General features: G+C 36.5%; 1 protein-coding gene across 2 annotated transcripts in view; it reads right to left on the reverse strand.

The window, feature by feature from the left end:
* LOC6576689 (discoidin domain-containing receptor 2) overlaps positions 1-26,218 on the reverse strand; it is a 162,680-nt gene that overhangs the window by 58,737 nt on the left and 77,725 nt on the right. Inside the window, exons 4-11 of one of the 2 annotated variants that reach the window (XM_015165318.3) lie at positions 23,407-23,638; positions 22,858-23,005; positions 21,535-21,708; positions 20,891-21,024; positions 13,220-13,427; positions 4,345-4,506; positions 2,918-3,186; positions 2,329-2,476 (exon numbers count right to left, since the gene is read on the reverse strand). In XM_015165318.3, coding sequence (XP_015020804.1) covers positions 2,329-2,476; positions 2,918-3,186; positions 4,345-4,506; positions 13,220-13,427; positions 20,891-21,024; positions 21,535-21,708; positions 22,858-23,005; positions 23,407-23,638 — 1,475 coding nt within the window. Of the gene's footprint in view, positions 1-2,328; positions 2,477-2,917; positions 3,187-4,344; positions 4,507-13,219; positions 13,428-20,890; positions 21,025-21,528; positions 21,709-22,857; positions 23,006-23,406; positions 23,639-26,218 lie in introns of both variants that reach the window. The other variant, XM_015165317.3, reaches the window with a different exon arrangement.

A 26,218-nucleotide genomic window follows, 5' to 3' on the forward strand; every position in this document is an offset into this window, starting at 1 on the left:
TAATTTAAATTCTTTGGTAAGTTTGCAAATCAAAATTTTAGTTTGACTGCATGGAATATTAAATATTCGGCTAAATAAATTTGTTTACCCTTTGTACATAGCAATTTACATGCGGTCGGTTAATTCACTAAAATACTCAGTATTTGTAGAAATCTATTTGAAAAACACTAAAAACTAAAATAGAGATTCTCTTATATCGAGTTGAGCAAATTGCGAAACGTTTTTACGTTCGTTTCGTGTTTGAATGCACGCTTATTGCCCTGTTTATTTGCATGCAATGTTATTATGTGGAGTCTCTAGCCGTGATTCCATTGGGTGGGTGCTTTGCCAGTGCAAATTGGCAGTTGACTTCAAAAATGGACTTTAATTGGAGTGTGTATGTGTGTTTGGCAGTGTGTGTGTGAATGTGGAGTGAAGTGGTTAGTGCTGGCAGAAGTTTTGCAACGAAGTTTGAAGGACTCAATTTGAAGCGTGCGGTACGCGCGAGACTGTGACGAGTGCTGCAAACAGAAATGTATGGGAAATTGGAGTGTAGCATGGTTAAGGCTTGGCAGTTCCATGGCTAAAGTTATAATTTATTTGAGCTAAATTAAATTATTATGGCAACGGACAGACAACGAATTTGGCGGCGCTTGGCAATGGGGGACAATGACAAATATTTGGTGCCCAGTTATAAAATGCACCCAAAGGCAACATCAGAAAACTTTTGGGTAAATGACTCGAGCGCATGAAAGGCGTGCCATAAATGTTGATGATGACGATGACAATGCCAATGATGATGATGATGATGATGATGATGGTTAGAATGATGATGGCTAAGGAATGTGTGCAAACAATGTGCCTGTGTCCTGACCAGGATGTCGATTTTATGCGCCATATTTCCGCTGGAGTCAAAAGGACGCAAAAAATGTGTAGCATGCCGTCAGGCGGCGGACACAAGACATTAGAATTCATTACAAATTATGTAGCGAAACTTGTAACCCCAAGCCGAAAGCTCTAGTGTCCATGTGGCAATTAAACAATGCACATGTTACTCGAAATCTACATGGAAACTTAGCCAAGCTGCAGACGCTGACGTTTAGTTACTCTGCAAAAGGGCATGGAACGATTTAGCAGTGTTTAACTAGCTTTAACTAGCTAGTTAAAGGACTTGTGTATTGAAAGCAGTCTTGTATTTAATTATTGACCAAAACAGAGCATGAAGAGCATGTGGAGCTCTCCTAAGCGGATTAGTAAGTCAACAAATGTCGCTACTGGTTAAGCCTCAAAGTTAGACTTGAGTTGAGAATTTCATTTCAAAGGGGTGGTTCTTAAGAGTTTTTCTATGACTATTTTATATATAGGAAATGTTTTTGCTGCATTAAATAAAAAAATGAGATTTTGATTCATTTTTGGTTGTTACTATTTGCTAATTGCAACAATCAAATTTTGCAGATTTTATATAAAGAGATTTGCATAATTGCATAATATTAATTAATTGCATAATATTTAATAATATATTTTGCCAATTTTCTTGTTTTTTTTTTTTTCTTTTTTTATTATTAGTAAAATAAAAAATATTGTATCTGAACTATAAAAAATCAAAAGATAAAATATCAGATAGTCAAATCAGATATCAGACATCAGATTTGAAAATGAATTTATATTTGTTTAATAAATTCAGACTATTCAGACTTTAAAAAAATGTATATTTGAAAATATATATAAAACTATTTTAATGCAAGCAATAATGAAAATCAAATTTAATTTCAATATTGTATTATAATGTATTACTGAGCACATACGCTCTTTCTAATACCCTGCCCAATTTTTTGTTTGTGTCAGTTTTGCCGGTCTGGCGACTAAACAATTCCAAATTATGTCTTGCGGCGCGAACAACCTGCGTTTTTTTTGTTTTTGTTTTCAACGTGCTACCTTTGGAGTTTTTTGTTGTAACTTTGCTGGTCGTGTTCCGGCTGCTGCTTCAGCGCCGCTGGCAGAGTCCATCACAGTGGACTATCATGTTGTGCGCTAAATTAAGCATTGCTACGTACTCGCATTTCTCATTTTTTTTGCTGTTGCTTGCTGCAACATTTGCATGTCCTGTCACAGGCAGGACGCAAAACATCAAACTCATCAGTTGCAACACCAGCAGCATCAGCAGCGGCGGATGAAGCAGCAGCAGAAGCACCACCAGCAGCTAGCAAAGCTTAAGCTCTGGGCTCTGTTTATGGCCCATGGCATCAGCAGCAGCAGCAGCAGGAGCAGCAGCAGCAGCAGCAGTAACAGCATCCCATCATGGTGCAACTGGATGCTAGGGCACCTCTTGCCCCATTTGCGTGAACTCACCTGTATAGTCCGGGGTTACATGCTGACGCTGCAGGTCATTCATGGAGCAAGCACTGGCCGCGCTTGTGTACATGTTCACATTGAAGGGCTCATGGTACAGACTGTTCTTGTCAATGGACGACTCATTGTCATCCATTGTTGTGACCACCTAAGGGCGAAAGGTGAAAGAAAAGAAACATATAGCAAAAAATGGTAGCATATACATATACATACAGATGACAGTGTAAAGAAAAAAAAAAAAAAAAAAAAGTTGACGCCTAGCTCTTTTTGTTGAGCTTCGGCCAGCCACTACAGTACAGCTTTTAATCATGATTTCTGCATATGGAGGAAGCTTGGCCTCTCTTGCTTTGTGCGTTAGCAGCTGCAATTTTCAATTCATTTTTTTCTTGCTGCTGTTTGGTTTGTGTTACTCTTCAGCTTTCCAATTTTTTTTTTTATTTTTTTTTAAATCTTTTTGGACGACGTTTGACATGCATTTTGGGCGGCGTTAACTGGCCCCAAACTGTGCGACAACAGTTTATGCACTTTTCGTGTCAGCCAGGTTAGTGGCCGTCGGTCGGTTGATTATTGTGTAGCAGTGTGTGCCTACCTTTAAGACGCCATTGGCATTGCCGTTGCCGTTGCCGTTGCCATTGCCACTGCCATTGAGTCGCTTATCAACGCCGCCGAGCGTGTCCGGATTGAAATTATGCTGGAATGCATCCAAAACATTGCCACGTCCGCGTCCGTGCCTATTGCGCGCTATTATCAGCAGTATAATAGCGACAAGGAAGAGAATAATTGTGGCCAACACTGTGATTATGACGCCAACGAAACTTGTTTCCGGCTCCTGATGGTCAATGGGCTTTGGCGAGATAACTGTGAAATAGACAAAAGAGCAAAAGAGACGATGTGTTATAAAACAACAGGCAGGCAGTTAAACTCCAACTAAAGAGTAATGAAAAGAGAGAGAGAGAGAGAGAGAGAGAGAGTGAAACTAAAACAAGAAACAGAAATAAAGGGAATATGGTAAAGTGCAACGTTTTGCAAACTTCGCATTTAATGAAAAAGTTTTTTCCAGCAGTTTTTGTGCATTTTCTTGCAACGGATGGAAAAGATTATTTATGGAAGAGAAAAGAAATAAACAGCTATAAAAAATATTCGAGGCGTGATGTAACTTATTGTTGGGCTTTCAATTGCCCCCCACACTCTATTGTTGATCTCGCTCGCATTGTTAATGATGAGAGCGGATAATTAAAGAGCTTACACTGCACAACAAGAACTTAGTGCTGCTTTGCTTGCGTTGCTTTAGCAAACTGTAATTTCCATTCAGGCATGTTTATTTATTTAATTAGCTATTCGATTTATTTATGAAAGCAAATATGAATTTTATTTTTTGTAATATGTACTTGTTAAAGAGAAAACTATTGAAAATGTACTAAGCAAATAAATAAGTCCTTGATTCTGTAGTTCATTAAGGACATATGTTCACCTCGATTACAACAGAAATTACTTATTATATTTGTTGAAAAATGTAACAGGAAAATAATAGAAAATGTATGAACAATATATAAGGAAAGGAATATTTGCCAAAGAACGTGTTCTTTATTTATTTTCCAAATAAACTATTTAGCCATTATTTATTTAATTTTATTAACTATTGACTGACTTTTTCATAAATTTTATTTTCCTTATTGATCGATTATTTATTTTATTTATTTATTTATTATTGGTAGAGCTATCCAGGATATTACGGCAATATCTATTTAAAATGCTTGTTATTCCTTTGCTGTATCGCGATCTAAGCACATTTCTTATATGAACCTGAACTATTAATTATAGAAATTACTATAATTATATACAAATTACCATAATTAAAATATATGAACATTATATAAGCCCCAGTTGCAAGGGCTTAAGCTTTAGGTCAATTTTAATTTTACAATTACTAAAATCTCTAATAAATAAATAAACATTAATTTATAGTGTATATAACAGAAATTATTTTCTAAATTGTTAATTCCAATGCTGTCTTACCTTGCGTAGTATGTTGACTCCTCTCGCCACCGCTGCTGACGGCACGGCCCACCTCGTCGCGTTGAAACGGATATTCGGATGTATTTGGGACACCGGCGCCAGCGCCATTTGAAGGCGGCACATTGAGCAGCTCCTCATCTGTGAAATTGCCCACTACGGGCACTGCAAACAGCAAGGAGGAATAGGAAGAAGAGGAAGAAATAAGAGTTAGAAGAGTGACATGAGTGAGCAGCAATTGTAAATATGGGTTAGAATGCGTTGAGAGATTCGCTGGCAGCAAATAGGCTGCATTAAGATTGTTGGCTAAGAGGCATCTGTCGCTCAGAAGATTGGGTGGCAACTGTGGGCTGACAGCTGCCCGACTTGATAAACCAACCAAGCTAATGGGTCTCACTGAGCAATTAGCGAGAGAGCTGAGAAAAAGAAAGAGCGAGAGTAATCGCGATTATTATGATAAATGAGCTATTGCTCCAACGTGGGGAATGTCAACGTTGACGCTGAGTGAAACGTTTCACTTTGAGTGCCAATTAGTGTTGCATACTTTTAGGTGGCGCCCCTAAACTGAGGCGTTGTAGCGTGTGCAGTGTTTGCTGTTGACCTTTCGCCAACCAACCAGCCAGACAATAAACAGAAGCGACGAAAGCGCCATAGCCATCATCATCGTCCCGCCCAGACAGTCGTCAATAACAGCAGCTGAAGACCCTCGACACCGACCCCGACCTCCATCCCTACTATTCCATAGATCCGACTGTTTACCCAACGGACTGCTGCTCCGACTGTTGTTAGTCGTATTGGTTCGTTGGGCTGGTGCGGAGCACAATTTCCAAATGCATTTCCGCTTCGAGCGTTTGTTGAACTTTCGCTTGATATTTAAAAAACCCAAACGGCGAAATGTTTTGCAGGAAATTTTGAAAAATAGCTGGGGAAAAAAAACACACACACACGCACACACACACAGAGTTGAGGGAAATGCAAATTTTTACAGCTCTTGGCTCTTGGCATTGATTTTGAACTTGTTTGGTTTTTGTTATTGTTGTTGTTGTTGTTGTTATTGTTATTTTTGGAATTGTTTTTGGCTGTCGACGTCGCCGACGCTACCGCCGCATGTCGTCTATTTTCTTTGGCGTCAAGTTTTTTGTTGGCACAAAAGTTTTTTGTTTACTTTCGTGTGCTTGAATTTGCCATGCAAATAGCGACGGCAGCAAAAATTTGTGCCATTCTGTTGTGGGTTTGGGCACTGCTTGTGGCATCAAAGTTGCTCCGCCGCCACAACAAATGTAGCACTGGGAATTTGGTCGGCAGCAACACCACGGAGGGATAGGCGGTGGGCGACAGACGCTGCCCAAATACCGCATCATATGTTGAGCGAACCTAAACGAACCTCAAAAATATGTTAATTTGTTGCGCTGCCAGAGACAAAATGTTAATATGAGAGCTTAATAATATAGAGATGGAGAGTTTGAGAAGTAATATGAGCATGTCTTATCGTGCAATTGAAAATTGCGGAAAATGTTATATATGTACCTTTTATTTATTTGTATTATGGGAAATGTGGAATACATTAGGCGTAAGTATTCTTCAATAACTGTATTTTAGCAGTTTGTTTATTCAATAAGAATATTTAATAAAATGCAAGACATTTAATATTGAATCGTACAACATCTTTCATATTAATACTCAATATCAAGGTGCCGTTAATGGCTTTGCTCCGCGTGGGATCAGTCCCAATTTGGTCCCATGGAAATCATGGCAATATATATCAGCCATTATATATGAATTTGAAATAAAGGCGTTGCTTTTCGGAGCTAAATCATCTGGTGCTTCCAGCCGCTCTCAGAGTACCCCAACAGTTGAAAATTACTTATAGAAAACGAGCTGCTCATCAAATCAAACATCAGAGTTCAGTAGAGATAGCGGTATTCTGATCACTCAGGTATAATCTGAGTTTAGGAAAGAGCACTTCTCTCAATAGTATTACTGTGAGGCTGAGAGTTTCTGCAGAGTCATTCCAATTATTTGGGTGAGGCTTAGCTGCACACTTAGCTTCTGACTTCTGTTCTCTGTCTAATACAATAGAATCGTTTCGGACATTCGGGCTGACTCGTCATGGGTGCCATTGGACGAAGAGAAGCCGACCAGAAGCTACAGCTCTGAAGAATCACATCGTAATACAGCTGTAAACTATAAAGCTATATTAGAGGGTGAGCAATTTGCCACAACTCCAAAGAATATTTATTTTATTAAGCATATATATATTATATGTATATTTCATTCAATCAGTAATATTTATTTAGCTCACAAATATTTGAATATTTCGTCTTAATTTATATGAATTGTGTCTTATTGCGTATTTTATTAATAATCTGAGCATAATTTTGCATTTGTGAAACAAAGCGACATAGAGATCAACAACAAATAATAAGATGGCACTTTCAATTCAATAATCAAAATATTGAGACAGATTTATGTTTAATTTCCGTAAAATTCCGTTTAAATGTAAATATAGCTGTTTGTGAGAGATATATATGTACATGTTTGTATAAATATATGTATAGCATCATAATCAGTTGGTATGCACGTGACCTCCATTAACATCGCATTGTTTGGCTGTCTCAGCTTCCTTCCTTTTCTGCCAAAACGCATTGATTGCATTATGCACTCGGCAATTTAATGCTTTCAATATCAATGCACTTCGGCTTGGCTTGGCTTGGCACTTCAACTCAACCATTAAGCAAATTACGAGCCGAAATTCCAAATACATGTGGAAATCATGCACATTGTTGCAATGTGCTCGAATGCTCAAGGCCAGGCATTGCTATGGCATGGCATGGCATAGCCCGGCCCAGTCCGTTCAGCTGGCAGGCAATACAATGCAGCAAATCAACTGCATCATATGCTGATGCAATTCGTGTAGCACATAGTTATCCGCATTGCCATCCAACCAAACACACACACACACCCACACACACATTAAAACTCTCTCACACCCACACACACACACACATACACTTAAAAAGCACTCACAGATCTCGAATTCAAAACGATTTTCAATTAGAAAGGATTAAGCGAGGGAAATTGCAGAAGGATTTAAAGCGCTGCATCAACAGCGAAGTTATTGAAATGAATTTGTATGCTTGTGAATGCTTGACTGACTCACCGACTAACTGTCTGAGCTGAGCCATTGAATGAATAACTGAATGAGTGAATGACAAGCTCTACAAAATGCATCAAAATCCAAGCATACAAACAACAACGAAAACAAAAGGTTCTTTACAAATCTGGGATACGGGGCAACAGCATGCAAAAATATATTGCAATGTTATTGATTTATAAGGCAAAGCACTTGCACAGCTTAAATACGCTTCGATTGTAAAGGGACGAAATAAAAAAGCACACTGTAAAAACGGAATGCTGCAGAAAGAAATCTGCACAAAATAAGGAAAAAGAAGGGAAAACAAAGCATTAAAAAAAGAAAGAGAAAAAAAGAAAGCAAATCTATATCTATAGCAAGACGAACTAAGACAGCCAGTGCCAATGGCAATGGCAACAAAAGGGAATTGCAAATGAGGAAAGTCGCTGATTAAATTCCCTACACAGAGGGTTAATCAGCAAGCGTGATTATGCTTACATAGAGATAGTAGGGTAGACAGTGACTTAAAGCTCTTTAAATTTGAGTTAATTAAATTAAACTTAATTTAAGTTAGCACTGTTCAGATCAACCAGAAATATTTAGAAATTTTATTGAATAAACTTCATAACTTCTAAGAGTTGATTTTCGAAAGGGAAAAATTTTTACAAAAAATCTTACAAATATTACAAATATTCTATTTAGACAGTGATATTGAAAAATATATAAATAAATAGATCAATATATATAAATATTGAAAAATATTAATATTATTTTATTTAATTATTATTATTATTTTTTTTTTTTTTAATATGTTTAGTGTTAATTTATGATTTTATTTTATTAAAATAAAATAAAATTTTCGAAAAATTGAAAAAAATAAAAATAAAAAATTTTAAGAATTATTATATGGAATAATAGAAATAATGTAATATATGCAAACTGCCCATGTATATCAATAAATATATATATTTTAAACATCTTCAAATCGATAAATCGATAATGGATATAAATTTGTTTAACTTGTTAACCAGTCCTTTAAAAAAATTAAGAAAATTATTTTAATATATAATAAAATTTAATATATAATAAAAATAATATTGACATTTTTGAAAATAAAGAAACAAATTTTTAAAATTGAACATTTTCTTCAAAAATTGTTTATATAATATATATAAAGTTCAATGCAGAAGAAAATCACATGCATAACAAAATAATACGAAATAATATTGCTGTAATAAATTTATTTAAGCAGTATTATTTGTGCGAATCTTCTAGCTACACTCAGTTACATTCCAGTTTTAGCCATTTCAAATACACTTGACTATCTCTTCTGCATAGTTGTCATACCTTTTGCCCTTTATAGAGCATTAAAAAGCAGTGCAGAGCTTTATTATGCAACGTGTAAAAAGAGGAAGCTAGAGACAGGAAGGCACGATGTTGCAGCTACCAGCGAGCAGGCGAGCAGGTCTCTCCATAGCTCACTTGCTGGCTGGCTATGTGTGTGCGTGCTTCGTGCTCTGTGTGCTCATTGAGTTGCAAATTTCAAATGCACAAAAGTAATGCAACTCATTTAATTTTCACAATATCCTTGTGCTTTACTTCTGGTTGTAGTCGAGCATATGCTGGGGCGGGGCAAAGGCTGGGGCGGCGCCCCCTTAAGCTAAAGCATATCTCTCTCTCGCTCTCTTTCTTGCTCATTTGCGCTGAGGCTCTGCTTTTGTCACTGTGTCTGTGTGTGTGTGCGAGTGTGTATGTATGCTTGCTTCCGTTTCCTATGCTTGTTACAATGGCTGACTCGGTACCCCAGTTCGATTCCCGCCCCCCACGCTGCTGGTCCACTCTCAGTCTCAGTCAGCCTGCTTTGTATCGCTCTATGCACAATTGCACACAGCACACAGCACATCAGACACACACACACTCACACACACATGCGCATACATATACATATATGCCTGCCATAGTCGTGCAAAAACAAAGCTCCCAGCTGGCTCACTGGTTGCGCTGTGAGTTAAGTAAAAATTGGTTCATAGCCTTCCTCTCGGTTAGCAATATATTTTGCCCCATCGACACAGAGTCGAGTCGGATTGAAGCGGAGTGAAGTGAGCCGAGGAGAATCGAGACGCTCCAGTTCGAGTCGTTTGCCAGGGGTTTTAATGAAATGCGCAACGAATTTTTAGTGTCAGTGGAATTTTCAATTGCTCAAAGTTGTTATTGCTGTTGCTGCTGCTGTTGCTGCAGTTGCTGCAGTTGCTGCTGCTGCTGTTGTTGTTGCCATCGCAGTTGAAGTTGCAGTTTATGTTTGAAGAGCCGGTACCGTTTTGTAGTTTGCCTGAGTAAATTATGTTTACTGTTTGGTTTATTCGTTGTATTTTGTAGCACTGTTTTGCTCTAAACAAGCCGTATGAGGATTTCCCATCGGTTAAGAATAAGAGCGTGTGAGGGGGAGAGTTTTTCATGCCTTAACGTCGCTGCGATTCGTTTTAAGCCCAGGTGTAGAAAATGAAAATTAAACAGTTGTTCGAGCAAATAGAGGCTGGACTATTTGTAGCCATCTAAGCAGAGTCATAAAAAGTGCAAAACTTGAAATGGCTTGAGCAAAAATATGATTGGAACTGCCAGACACTTAAGCTTTATTCTCGACAAATGAGAAATATCAAAAATGAGGAGCAAATATATACAGATACATAGTAATTCAGAAATTCTTTGAAATATTGTTGAAGCATTCAGAAGTTGCCTGGTTTTTTAAGTTTTTATTATGCATTATCTATTACTAGGTTTTTAGATTTGTTAATTTTAAAGTCAACTATGGTCTCTTGTACATTATTTAATAGGTTTTGGCTTGTCTCGAATGAGAGACTTAGTCGCTTATAAAAAGGAGTTTAGTAGAGCTTCTCAGAAAAAAGTTCTGCATCTAGAATTAAAACTCATCCTGATCATATACATTTATATTATATGCATATATTCCATCACTTTTATTATGTGTATATATATATATTTCTATTTATTTATTTATACATTTATAAATTTGTATCTTTATTGAATTGTGTAAATTAATTTATTTTTCGATATGTTTTCATTGATTTCGCTTGCATAGTATATCCCTACACACATCCACACACACACACGAATCCACATCCACCCAAATTGCACACTTATATAGTTTTCGCTATAATTTGATAATGACTAGCAGATTCATTTACTGTAAATCGCCGCTTTATCAACGCTTTAAGCAAACCGCTAACAAGTCAACGCGAACAGGTATAAAAAATTAATTTAAACTGCGAGCAACGCAGGCACATCAACTACAGCCAGCCTACCCCGCACCCAGCTCATCCAACTTATATACCAAGTTCCAGCTCTCCCTCCACCCTCGCCATTTCACTGCCGTTGGCGTTGACAATAAATGCATTCGCCTTTGTTGCAAGTGGCGCTCCATGTGGCCAACAAGGAAGGTAGCTGTGGTAGCCCAGTTAACCCTTTTGCTTGTTGGACTTCTCACAACTTTTACGTTTTACCTTCTACGCTTTGCGTGCCACAGTTACATATTTTAATAAAATAATTTTTGCTGCAACAATTTTCTTTTTAGACTCATTCACGAAAGTGAAATGAGTATATTGGTTTTGTACAATGTCCGTCTTGCTGTCCGTCCGTCTGTCCGTCTGTCCGTCTGTCCGTATGAACGCAATCTATTTCGGCGCTATTGAAGCTAGAGACTTGAAATTTGGAACACATACTCGTGTATATCTCCGATTTATAAAGTGTTAAAATTTTCCCGATGCGCCTACTAGGGGCGTGGCAAATCGGAAAATGCATTTTCCGATATACCAGAAATCATGTTTGTTGAAGAGCTAGAAAGCTGAAATTTGGTATGTAGGTCCGCGCCGACCACCCAAGATCACAAGCTATGGCGGATATATCTCCGCCCATTAGGGGCGTGGCAAATCGGACAAAACTGTATCTCCTAAAGTTATAAACTTAGAATGCTGAAATTTTGCACGTAAGCTAATGTTTTAATTCTATGAAGATGGGTGAAAAAATTATATATCTACGCCCACTAGGGGCGTGGCAAATCGGACCTGAAGATATAGTGATTTTTCGAATTCTGCTATATTTTAGGCACTATTGATGCTAGAGATCTGAAATTTGGTATATATACGCGGGTTGATCACCCAAGTCCAACGAGCTATGGTAGATATATGTCCGCCTATAGGGGGCGTGGCAAACCGCAAAAGTTTATATCTCTTACAGTTTAAGAGCTAGAAGCTTCAAATTTGGATAGTTAAGTTACTGGTGGCCTCCTCTATTGATGCCCCAAAAATAATTTTTAAGCCTCTTTAGGGGCGTGGCATATCGAAAAATACCCTGTAATTTTCACATTTTTTGAGCGTAAGAATTCAAATTTTGCATTTAGGTAACCGGTTGCTCGTTCTAAGAACTGGCTAAAATTGAGGAGCCGACGGCCACTAGGGGCGTGGCAATCGGCATTTACAGTGCCCGAATTGCGACATTTATATGCGTCAGTCATCTATTTATGTATATGTACACATAAGTAGGCTTATAGGCATTGATAGCACGGAAGGAAACATTTTTATAAAATTAATAAAATATAAAAATGCTAAAATAACAAAAATTTGCAATTTACAAAAAAATGTTTTCAGCGGGATTTGAACTCGCACCCAACCCAAACAGCATGTTTGTCAAAATAGCTAAAATAAAGATCGCCGGCGCTTCAGCCTACAGCACCACCGCGTCGTTTCGATCAATAGTAGTTAAAATGAAATCACATTATTGTTATGACGCCACATAGCAAAGAAAAGCCAGTGTAGCGGCTGGAAATTCAAAAACAATGCAAAGACAAATCAATCGCAACGGGATTCTTAGAATATGCTAGAGCACGCATTTATGTGTACATACATACACACATACAAATGAGCGCGTGTATAAGGCTGGAATGCTTGATGCTATGCGCGCAGGCAAACATATATAATTATATATACATATGTATGTATTTGCGTATATGTATTTGAGGGCTATTTAAGAAGAACAAATTTAAACTTATAAAATTATTCGACTAAGAAAATGAAAAGTATTAAGTGCCATTCAGTCAAGCTCGCACCTTCCCAATAAAATATCTATTTTATAAAAAACGAAATATGTAAAAAAAAAAAAAAATAATAATAATAACATAGTAGAGGTTCGAACCTCCCCTACTCTAACATTACTTGTGTCGCCCTTAGCACCCGCGCCACTGCTTTGATCGAGGAATCAGTTGCTAAAATAGAATAGCTTAATAAGAGAGCGCCATCAGACAAAACTACAGTAACGGCTAGAAAGTCCAGAAATAAATCGAAATTCTAAGAATGTGAGAAAAGGCGCGCTTCTGTCTGTACGCATAGAATAGACGATGAGTGTGTGCACAAGCATAGGAAAATCGCGCTGATCTGCTGTTAGCTTGAAGCCGGTATCCAATGTATGGATATAAATACATATATAATAAAAATCAAAATTGTATAAATTATATATGTATGTAATTTGAATGCAATAGCTATCGATGATTTTCCAATTTTAATGGCAAAATGCCGTGTTTTTTGCTGCGCACTAGACTTGAAAATTGCACTATATACTCTGGTTGACAGCGTTTGGGCTGTGAATGAGTCTTCTGCAATCGGTATCGCCCGACTGCAACGTTCTTACTTGTTTTTTATCGTTGCTGTGTTTGGCTCAGCGGGTTTGTCTCTCGCTCACCTGATATGAATGTAATCTCGCTGAGCATCATCCAGCGGGCGGCGAAATACAAATGCAACTGCAGATAACGCCCCAGGCGATGATGTAATTTGATTGTCACGTCGCGTGCATGATCCAGCACTTGGTCGGGCATATAGGAGAACTGAACCGGCTCCCCGATGAACTGGCGTCCGCCAATGCTGAAGAAAACTTTGGCGTGCACAAACACCTGCAAGAGAGTGAATAAGAGTGCAAGATGAGTAACAGTTGCAAAACAACAACAACAACTCTATATTTGTGTGTGAGTACGTGTGTCTGTGTGACTGGCATAATAATTAAAGTAATCACATTCATTTTCTTTTTTACGAGGCATTTGCCCGCGCGCGAATTGTATTCACATATTTGTTGGCCGCCGCCGTTGACAGTTTTGGTCGAAGTTCAGTTATGGACGCGCCACGGAAGTGCCATGTGTAATAAAAGAAGAGGCGGACAAAAATATCAAAGAACATTGTATTTACTTTTGGCCTGGCCATTGGCTACTTTTTGGGGCCAGCCGGATGTGTAAGTGTTGTCTTTCCCATTGTCAATTGGCCTGGGCATGGCTAATGAGTTGTCGTTGACGTTAAGAGGTGTTGCTTTTGCACTTTGTACGAACACATTGAATGCATTGAATATCAATTGGGAAAGATATACTTGATAGCCGATCAATAAGAATAAAGCTTATATCGATTTTACATTTTGTATGGCTTGTACATCGTGCAGTTCGTTGCTAACTGAATTTCTTTGGTTAAAGAAGCTTAGAGCCTTTCTCCCTCTCTCTCTCTCTCTCTCTCTCTATGTGTCTTTATCTCTCTCGCTCGCTTTCTCTCTTTCTTTCTGTCTTTCTCCCTTTCTCTCTTCTTTTGTCTCCCTTTCTCTCTCTGACTCTCCCAGTCCTTCACTCTGCTCCTCTCTCTCTCTCTCTCTCTCGTTCTCGCCCTCCCTAATCTGTATCTGTATCTGTATTTGTATCTGTATCTGTATCTGTATCTGTATCTGTATCTGTATCTGTATCTGTATCTGTATCTGTATCTGTATTTGTATCTGTATTTGTATCTGTATCTGTATTTGTATCTGTATTTGTATCTGTATCTGTATCTGTATCTGTATCTGTATCTGTATCTGTATTTGTATCTGTATCTGTATCTGTATCTGTATCTGTATCTGTATCTGTATCTGTATCTGTATCTGTATCTGTATCTGTATCTGTATTTGTATTTGTATCTGTATTTGTATTTGTATCTGTATCTGTATCTGTATCTGTATCTGTATCTGTATCTGTATCTGTATCTGTATCTGTATCTGTATCTGTATCTGTATCTGTATCTGTATCTGTATCTGTATCTGTATCTGTATCTGTATCTGTATCTGTATCTGTATCTGTATCTGTATCTGTATCTGTATCTGTATCTGTATCTGTATATGTATCTGTATCTGTATCTGTATCTGTATCTGTATCTGTATTTGTATCTGTATCTGTATCTGTATCTGTATCTGTATCTGTATCTGTATCTGTATCTGTATCTGTATCTGTATCTGCATCTGCATCTGTATCTGTATCTGTATCTGTATCTGTATCTGTATCTGTATCTGTATCTGTATCTGTATCTGTATCTGTATTTGTATTTGTATTTGTATTTGTATCTGTATCTGTATCTGTATCTGTATCTGTATCTGTATCTGTATCTGTATCTGTATCTGTATCTGTATCTGTATCTGTATCTGTATCTGTATCTGTATCTGTATCTGTATCTGTATCTGTATCTGTATCTGTATCTGTATCTGTATCTGTATCTGTATCTGTATCTGTATCTGTATCTGTATCTGTATCTGTATCTGTATCTGTATCTGTATCTGTATCTGTATCTGTATCTGTATCTGTATCTGTATCTGTATCTGTATCTGTATCTGTATCTGTATCTGTATCTGTATCTGTATCTGTATCTGTATCTGTATCTGTATCTGTATCTGTATCTGTATCTGTATCTGTATCTGTATCTGTATCTGTATCTGTATCTGTATCTGTATCTGTATCTGTATCTGTATCTGTATCTGTATCTGTATCTGTATCTGTATCTGTATCTGTATCTGTATCTGTATCTGTATCTGTATCTGTATCTGTATCTGTATCTGTATCTGTATCTGTATCTGTATCTGTATCTGTATCTGTATCTGTATCTGTATCTGTATCTGTATCTGTATCTGTATCTGTATCTGTATCTGTATCTGTATCTGTATCTGTATCTGTATCTGTATCTGTATCTGTATCTGTATCTGTATCTGTATCTGTATCTGTATCTGTATCTGTATCTGTACCTGTACCTGTATCTGTATCTGAATCCCTCACTATCTTTATATCTATATCTATTTCTATTTTTGTCTTCTCTTCTTATCCTCTTGTATGCATACTTTTGATAGTCATACTATTAAAATAATATTAGCTTTATTGGAGGCTATTCGTTTTGCAGACAAATTCTAAATGCTCATTTAATTTTCAATAACAATATGCTTCATTTATATGTGTGTTTAACTGCACACTAATTATTATCTGATGTGAAACTCGAAGAAAGTTATATCCATCTTAGACTAGCTTATCGTCATATCCTTTTTGGCCACCAACCTGTCAAAGAAGTTTTTAACAAACTTTCTCAATGCTGTCTATAACACTCACACACGCACTCGCAGCTACACCCAACGGAAGTCCACCACTTATAGAGACAAACAATCTGACGAGTCTAAGCCACCCCTCACTAATTAATAGGACCACACGTAGACGTTGACCCCTCCACGACAATGTCTTAATCGAAGCTATAAATCTGAGCACGCATTTTAAAGAGTACACAACGAATGAGTGAGAGAGAGAGACAGTGTGTGAAGAAGAGTGGAGTGGAGCGTCGCCGCTCATTAGAAATGCTAAAGACAAAGTCAAACAGGCAGACGCTAACTGACAACACAAGAGCTCAAGGGGCTTATCGAACATCTGACATGTAATGACAGGGCTCGGACTGAGTCTTCGACTTGGACTTGAATTGAGTTGGAGTTGGAGCTGGAGTTGAGGTCTGAAACTGTATTGAAGAGCTCTGGCTGTAGCCGGTGTAAGGCGCAGGTGCGGTGAAAGGTACAGCCAGCCACACGCGTGTCATAATTAAAACACAATTAGCATAATTTTGGGCTTATCAATGCATCACAAATGGCATTTTGAGTATTTATTGCATGACCGCAACGTGTACTCAGGCAAACCTGGGCCCGTGCTCCGCTGCGCTGGATGCTCTAAGTAATTTTATGACTTATGGGGCATTCCGAATGGCGCTGGCCAAGCAAATGGTAATGAAAAATCATAAAAATGAGAATTATAGCGACTGAGCAAGAGACGTGGACGTAGATGCTGTCGTTGTCGTCGTCGTCGTCGTCGTCGTGGTTGTCGACGTTGTCGTTGATTCTGTGTAAATTATGGCAACCATAAAGCGAATGGTCAATGGCCAAGTCAAAAGAGCGTCGCCAGGTCCAGGTAGGCCGCCACCCCAGACTCTTGACTCGCAGCCCAGTTCAGTTCAGGCTCTGGCGTACAAATGGCGGCAACAAATCAAAGCGCCTAGAAAATTTGTGGTAATTGAAATTTTATGTGCCGCTCGAAGCTGCTGCCAATTGGCCTGGCCAGCATACTTTGTGGTTAATTACGTCAGCAGATTTGTGGACCAGCACAGAAAACTTTAAGCCGGCCTCTAAAGTGCTCTATCTAAAGTGGCATCTCTATCGAATTTCCAATTCAAATCGAAAAGCATGAAAAAAAAAAAACAAACAAAAAAATCCAAATAAAAACTAATCATAAATTTCCGCGTAAGCAGAGGGAAGTTAAGAATCAGCAGAAGCATTCATTGGGCTATGTTAGTAATTAACAGAGGAGACCATCATAAAATTAGACAGTTATTTGAGTTGATGGAAATGAGAAGCTATTGATTATGATAAGTTATACGGTAGTTAGAGATAAACACAAGATGCTTATTTATAAAGCTTTATAGCTCCATTGAAATGCTGAAGAAAATATGATTTGTTGAGTGCACAGCTTATAAAGCTCTAATGTGGTATTTGTAATTAATTTCAATGCTTTAAGAGATTCTATTCTTAAGTAAATAACCTAAGGAAGCTGGGTACTGCAGCCCATAGGTCACTTCAGATAGGAGGAGACTAGGCTGCCATTGTTTTCACTGCCTATATGAGTTATAATTGGTTCTTAAAGCTATGTGCTCTGTATACGTTATTATCCATCATTTTGAAAAATACATTTCATTATGAATGAATTACTTAAAAATTAGCACATATATTTTATATCTTGTTGAGTAAGTTAAAAGAATAACAAAAATTAACTTTTTTAAATATCAAAAAGCAATGACTCATTTTTGGCAGATATTCCTCTGTCTATATAGAACAGCATTTAAATATATTTCGTTAAATCTTCTTTAGCTTTTATGGTATTTTGTCCACTTTGAACATCATCAACTTAAGTCGTAAATGGAATTTATGACTTAATGCTTTTTGGGAATTCATTGGAGAATTATTATTTTTTTCTTCTTTATATAAAAAAAAAAAACTTTCCTTCAAAATGTATCCAAACATATCTATATTCATTATATTCCTACTTTTTATTGAACCTAGTTGATGAAAAAGGAATTTATGATAGCTATTTTATATCTCAAATAAGCAGATATGATTTCTACAAATTTATAATAGTATTTGTTTATGGAAGTGGAAATAATGTGGGCATATACCATCGGCACGCATAAATGTATAAATGTTTCCATTGTTCCATGTTTTATGAAAGCAAACAGATTTTTGGCTATGTTATCAATGCAGCTAAGCTATATGGTATGTTATAATACTGACCTAGATATATTTATAAGCCAAAAAAAAAAAAAAAAAAAACATCATGTGACCTAACAACAAACAAAACAATGTACCATCGGCATTGGCTCTCAGATGTATTCAATATACTTATATGAAAAAAATTGTGTTTAACCCAACAAAGCACACATAAAATGCATAATTATAACATCAGAATGTAGTTAGAGCTAGGTATCTATCATATACATACTTTCTCTTGATAAAAAAAAAAAAAAAGTCAAGATTAATTTGACACAAATTTGACAAGCATATGGAGCTGGGGAAAATTGTAGTTTATATTACTCCAAATATATACACAAAGCTAACAATGATAAGATCAAACAGGACGCATATAAAAAATAATTAAACTGTCGTACGATACTCGAAACTGTTGAACGAAGGAATTGTGCAAGAAATTTATGACAGCAAACGTGAATGGTAGGGGAGGTAAGGGAATGGGGCAAATGCAATCATATTGAATTGTAGCAGAGTTGGTTTTAATTAAAGATAGTGCTTCATGTTCTGTTGCCCAGCTGCTGGGCTACCTTTAAACAGTTTCGGGACTCTCTTATCAGTCAACGAGCGCATAACTATCTCAATCTACCATTTAACACATTGCCAGCATAATTTGGGTCAATGGACTTGAAAAAATTCTGTTTGGTTTTATGGGTCCAGATTATGGAGCTGTCTACTATCAGACGAAGCAGCGCCCGTCCTCCCAACCCGAAACCGTATTCCCTTTCACTGTTCCTGGTCGGGGAGGGGGCAAGGGGGTAAGCAAAACAAAACATCGCCCAATCATTTATATGATTGTATTCATGTATTCGTAAATACATATGCCTGGATACTCACTCCAATTGTGTTTACTTTCGATAAAGACTACGAGTAAGTAAGGAAATTGACTATATAATGCTTCGGCATACATATATTGCGAGTACCTCTGCCCGATTTCAAGTGCCACCTGAGTCAGATCGGGCCGGCCCGACGCTGCTGGGTGCGGGCATTTATATCAATTGTGGTTTGTTTAGGTTCGATTTCGTATTTGGTTTGTTTATATGTGGAAAGAAAAAAAAAATTGTTCGTATTTTTTCTTTCGTCTCTCTGTCTCTGTCTTTGCTATAGCTGTTCCGCTTTCGTACAATTTTATTTTATTACCGCACTGTGGTTGTTGTGTTTTTTGTTGTCAGAACTGTTTAGCATTTATTTGCTCAGTTTGCCGCCGCCAGTGTGTCTGGCTAGCTGGATACTATATGGAGTGTATGTGAGTGTGGAGCGGTTGCGGATCGGACCTAGCGGCGGCTGTTGATTTTTTACGATTTCCAAACAAAAGGCGCAGCGCGTTTTGTTTATATAATTTGTTGTCGCTGTCGCTGTTATTCTTGTTGTTGTTATCGTTCTTGTTGCTGTTGTATTTTATTTTTAAAGAGCCAATTTATCTGTCCACAGATGACAGTATCGTGTTGCCTTATATGCAATTGTGGTATTAACAATAAAAATGTGATGAAATGCAGTTGCAGTTGATAGCTGCAGACTGATTTGAATCGTGGACTGTTGGAATGCGTTTGGTGGATAGTAGAAGAAGTAATAGTAGGAGAAATAAGTATTACAAAGGGAAGTCAGCGTAGCAGCAGTAGGAAAAATAGTATAAGTAATATAAAGAGAAATCTGAACAGTAAGTGAAGTAATAGTAAGAATGGTATAGAGAAAGATAAGAAATTAAGACCGGGTAGGAAAAGCAGTACCATTAGAACTAGTAGCACTAATGATAATAATGATAATTGAAAAGTAGTTAAGGAAAAATAGTAGCAGAGAAAGTAGCAATAGCAGAGCTAGTAATGATGAATGGTGAAGTATTATAATTAGTGAATGGTAGGTAATATGACAAGAAGAAGAAGAAGAAGGAGCTCGAGTGGGTAATAGTATTATAGTATAAACAGTTTTAATGGGAAAAATTAGTATATTTTTAGCATAACAAATTTGGAGTAAAAGTATTAGAATAAGTACTAAAATGAAAATGACAGTCCAAAAGCAGTAGAATAAGATTTATTTATAGTAAAACAATAAAAATAGAATAAGTAGAATAGTAAGAGTAGCTATAAACCTATAACAATAGGTTTTGTGAATAAGTCATAATAATAGTAGAATATGAAGTAGTAATTGTAATAGAAGTAAGTATAAAAATTAGTAGTAGTAGGAGTAGTAGTATTAGTAATAGTAGTAGTAGAAAAAGTAGAAGTAGTTGCAATTCAATAATTAGTAGAAATAGGCATGGTAGTAGTAGTAGTAGTAGTAGTTGTGGGTCAATTAGTAGAAAAAGGTGTGGTAGTAGTAGTAGTAGTAGTAGTAGCTGTGGGTCAATTAGTAGAAAAAGGTGTGGTAATAGTAGCAGTTGTCAATAATTTTTAGAGAAAGACGCGGTAATAGTAGTTTTAGTATGTCAATAAGCTGTGTAGATTGTAGCATTTAAAAAGAAAAGTAGTAGTCGCAGTAATAATATTCGAAGACGTCGTAGTAATGGCAGTAGAATAAGTAAAACGACCCTTAAATGTAGTGCAGGAAGTACAAATATAGTAGCAATATTAGTATCAGATAGACATTTACTGTTATGACAAAAGGTAGTAGGATGAATTTAATTTGTAATTGCAATAATAAGAGAACTTATATAGGGAGTGGAGATATTAGCTAGTGAATTGTTTGCGATGTGAAGAGTTATACGAAATGTAAAGGTTGTTCAAGTTGTCTCATCAGTACTATAAGTAGTAATTTCAAACTCACCTGCACATCTTTGGAGAACATGTTGTTCGTGTGTATAATAACTGCACTGAAATTTCGCACTGTTTCAAATTCAAATGTGATTTCGACTGGACGACCAAATAAAGTATCATTACGCCAGCCAACCCACTCGTAACCTACAAAAGAAAATTAACAAAAATTATGTAAATGACTCTAATGCTCTTGTTATTTATTTTCTATTTTCTACAACAACCATTCTTATTCATATACATACATATATATTTTTCTGATTCATTTAAATGTTTCTTATTCATCAAGATTTACTTATGTATATTTCAGCTTCTCCCTCGTGAAATTCTGTCATATGTTTGCTATGGACCTAATTCAAGTAAGTAGGCCTAATAGCTCGTCTTTCATTACATTTTACTTTATGCTTATTCTGTCTCGACAAATATCTAAACGAAACTAAGCACGAAAGTAGTCTAATATCCATTATGTATGATACCAAATGACTTTGCCGCCAGTTTAGCGAAATTTTATGTGGCATTTATGAGGCAGCCACAACATGTAGAGCTCAAGCCGTTACTAAAGCAGTCTAGACTAAAGTAGTTTATGTGACAGGCACATGGAGTGGCATAAAAAACTTTTGAATTTAGGTAACCAGTACAATATATGTTTACCTTTACCAAAGCCATTGATATCCAAGCGAAAGTTATCCTTGCCTCGCTGACCATCAACCAATTGGCCAAGTCCATTCACAAGGCGATCGCCCTCCTCGTGCCCATCATAGGTTTTATCGGATAGATCGATTTCCATGCCGCGTTGCACACCCTTCGGAATGCTGTACGATACAATGCCCTCTGTAAAAGCAAAATGAATAAGTTAAGAGTTAAATAAGGTGAGCCAGTGAAAGGCAGACCGCAACTTTAAGACGATTTGTGGCGTCATATTTTGCAGCTACTCGTAATTATAATGCTGTGACCCATGTTGAAATTACATTAAACAAAACTTAAATTATTGGACTAGAGAAGCAATAAATTTGCTCAAAAACTGTAAATTAAAAATGCAGCATGCAATGGGGCCCCAGAACTTGGCCACAGCGACGAGGCCTTTAATAAAACAATAAAAGAAACTAACTAAGTTTTAGCTTTGGGGTCGCGCGCAAATGCAAAACAAAGTCATCAAAACCGGTCGCACGCTTGATTGCATGCCTATAGATACTTTTTCATACATTAACGAACTTCAAGGTACTTTGATTTTGAAATATGCTCTGCGAGAAGGCTTTACAGTTGAATATGCCAGATATGCAGATTCGGGTTTATTTATTTACTCCTGAAGAAATATGGAATATGCAAAGCCATATGAATTCTTAATATAAGCAACTGAAAATTTCTATATATATTTATTATTATATGGATTTCACAGATGAAGTATATGCGTATATTAAATGAAATGGTAGTAATATTGTTTGATATGAAATTAAAATTTTTAAATATTAATGAATTAAACAACAAATAGAAATATATTTTCTGCTTTAATTATATTGAGTCAAAAATATGAAATATATAATATTTATACGCAATATATAATTAATTATATATAATATTTGTTAAATTTACATCTAAAATAATAATAATTTTCCTATATTGTTTTCCAAATTATTTAAAAGAAAATAATTCATATATGATTTTTGTTTCCTATATTATTATAACATACTATATATATATATTATCTAGAACGTGAAAAATCCAAGAGCTTCCATAAAAGCAGTCTTTCTATAAATAAACATATACTCAACACTTATTTGCTAGAGTATGACAGCTTCGATTTGTCTCTAGATAACCTTGCTCTTGCGGCCGTCCAAAGAGCTAAGAGATACTTTAGCTGTTTGCCAGCCACAGGCGACGAACAAGTGCGACCACAATGTTGAATGGGTGCATCGGTGATGCGGGACTCGGGGCGTGCGTAATGTTTGGTATAATTCATGGCAATGGCTATGGACCACTTACCTTCCCAGGCACAGCCAACGATCTCGGCGCGCAGGCAAACGGTGCGATCGTATTGACTGTAGGGATAGATGCGCACCTTGGACGCAAAGATGCTGGGCTGCAGCACGTTCTCCACCTCGCTGTAGGTGTTTATATTGCCAGGAAGTATCTGCAAAGCAAAAAACGTTATTAATGCTCCAGCTCTGTGTGGGTGGGGGAATTTGAGCTCTTTGGCCAAAAAAAAAAAAAAAAAAAAAAAAGGAGAAGAGAGAAGATTTAGAGAAAAAACAAAAGCGTTCAAATTGATTTTCTTAGCCTGCACACAATAAATCGATGGAACGGTTTCGGGGCACAACCAGCCAGAGCCAGCTTAATCGCGGGACACCTACGCAATGTTCGCTAAGCTCGCGATAATTCGCACGTAAATTTCACAGCCTAAAGATGTTAAGACACATTTTGTATCTGTTTCGTTGCTTGCGGCTATTGCGATGTTTATCGCCACAGCGGTCGACCCGTTCGCGTGATTAATGTGTGAATGCAGAGCTAGAGCTACAGAGGCTTGGCACTCACCTCTTTGCCCTGATGGTTCTTCCAACGCAACCATTTCTCAAAGCCCGGCCTCCAGTACTCAAGCACATATGCCTCCGTATATTCCTGGCCCTGACCTTTGCCAAAGCGACCCTGTGTGCGTATGGCGCTCACCAAATGCACCTGCAGCAGATCAATTTGCAGATATTCCGTAAGACCGCGTGAGACCATATGCTTGGGACACCAGGCACCACCGTTGTTGTCCACCTTGAGTCTGCAAATAAAAGATGAGAAGATTTTTTAAATTGAAGTTCTAGTATAAGATTCAGAAATGGAATTTGAAGACAAGCCAAAAGCAATTTTTATGGATATTATATACAATATAAATAGACTATGTTTATATTTTAAAAATTATTCAATTTGATAATTTAAAAATATATTAAGTTTTTCACTTTTCGAGTATAATTTCAAAATGGAAATTTTCTTTACCCAGTTGTTTTATTTCATATTTTGTTTAAATATATTTAATTCAGTTTATACGCAAATATTTTTAATTAAATGTCAGCAATAAATTTTAAAAATATATTTATATTTTCACTTTTAAAGTATAATTTTGTTTGATTTTTCCTTCATCATTGCTATATATTCTTTATAATAACAAAGCCTCATAATAATGTATTGTAGTTAAAAGTCAGTAAGTCTATCCTGTCTCCACAATATTTTTCCATTATTTTTTATTTTATTATATACTATTTTTTTTGTTCAAGTGTCATTTGTTAATTTGAATGTTTAAATATTTATTGTAATTCATACAAGTATGCTCACTTTTGTCAAGCTAAATGTAAATTTTTTTCCTTTTTTTCGTTGATTATCAACAGAATTTATCAATAATTAATTTGAATTTATATTGATTGACTCAACACCGCGCCACGCCCATTGCATGTTTATTGCCAGGCATTTGTGTTTCCATTTTTTCAGCTTTTGCTGGCAACTTATTTTTGTTTTGTCTTTTTTGTTGTTGCTTTACAGTCATTCGCATTGGCGTTAATTATTTAATTAAATTTAAAATTGGCATATTTTTTTTTGTAACTCATCGAATCTGCGTGTAATTGAGCTGGTTGTCGAGTGCGCAATGTGCTGCTTGTAATTAAATGTCGTTAACTGTGCGTGGACAGCAACAATAAGCTTGATCCTTTTGCGAGCACGCATTGATAGCCAATTGTGAGTGGCGACCAATTCAAAGTTCTGCTTCAGCGTGCATAAGTATCTATAGATTGGGATCGTTGGAATAAAATAGGTTCGATATGGGTAAATTGTTTTTATGTATTTATCAAAGATTCAGAAATTAATGAGTCAATTTTATTTTAAATTAAATAATAGATATTTTTGCTATCTGTAGGAACGTATATTATTCCATTTTCATAGCATTTATTAAGATTAATAAAATTGTACTTGACTTTTGCTGTGCAGCAATGATAAGATATGCATTTTTTAAAATCAAAATTTACAACAAAGTTGTTTTTATTTTTATTTATTTCGTAGTCCAAAATGTAAATTTGTATGCAAATGAAAAAGTGAAAATCAGCCTTCAAGTCTTAGCATTCGAGTAAACTTACTGCTCTTCATTGCTGCTAGAGTAGTACCCAGTCGAGCACACCCAGCCAAATCACCCCCAAGTGCTTGTCTTTCCATCAATTGACTTTCCCAGTAAAAAGTGTTTAGAAATTAATTTAAAAACAATATATTGACAAGTAAAATCAATACTTATGCCAAGTGGCACATTATTATTGAATTGGCTGCCTAGATTAAAATTGAGCGCTCTTTAGATAGTTCGAATACTGTGCCAATATTGTTTCAATAATATTTGTTATGTGTCAAGGCGTCAATTTGCATACTAAATCATCGTTCGCTCCAAATGACTTTGCAACTTTTTTTTTTTATATTTTTTTTATTTTGCCGCAACATTCACGCTCAATTTATGAATTATTTCCACAACAGCTGCGGCAGTTTTCACTTTCAATTTCCAAACTGGCGTAAAGTAGCCGAAAAAACAACACAAACACACAGACAAAAAAAAAAAAAAAAGTTTACCACACGATGCGCTGCTGTTACAACTTTCGGCCCTGGGAAAATGGAAAACTCAACTCGACTCGAAACTCAAACGCCAACTTTTTCGCCAAACTCAAAAACTGCAACTGCATTGCGACAATTTCCTTACAAACACACACACACACACAAACACAGGCAGAGTATTTGTTATATGCGTTGATTTGCTGTTTCTCCCTCTCCGTCTCGCTCACTCTCTAACTCTTTCACTCTGTATGTGTGTGTTTGGCATACGTTATATGTTCATATTCATATTTCATCTAGTTTGCAGTTTTGCTTGTATTAGAATAAAGCCAACCGCTAGGGGTGTCGAAAGTGCAGTAAATCATGCAAGTTATTGACTCATGCAAAGTCATTTAAACAATTTGCACAGTTTTCTATAGACTACACAGCATAAAGACATAAATTGAGATGTATCCAGCACTAGGGGAGAAATGTTTATGGAATTGTTTTCATGGATATTTGTGTTTGCGCAACATGTTGCATGTATCTATTTATTTACTTTTTTTTTTATGCTCTTGACCCATTTCAAGTTCTTCACAACTGCAGGGAAAGTTCCTTAAGTAAAACGTATTATTACCAGTTAACTGAGCGGGTTGGCTCTCCCTAAAGGATTATATTTGTGTTATACAATATGTACTTGTATATATTTTTGTGTTTTTGATATTGTCTTCCGATTTCCCAAAACTGAATAAAAAAATTATTCTCTTTAGATTGCATCTGTGTTATAGCATAGTAGAAAGACCGT

Source organism: Drosophila mojavensis, unplaced genomic scaffold, assembly GCF_018153725.1.
Source record: "Drosophila mojavensis isolate 15081-1352.22 unplaced genomic scaffold, ASM1815372v1 contig_36, whole genome shotgun sequence".
Classification (NCBI taxonomy): domain Eukaryota; kingdom Metazoa; phylum Arthropoda; class Insecta; order Diptera; family Drosophilidae; genus Drosophila; species Drosophila mojavensis.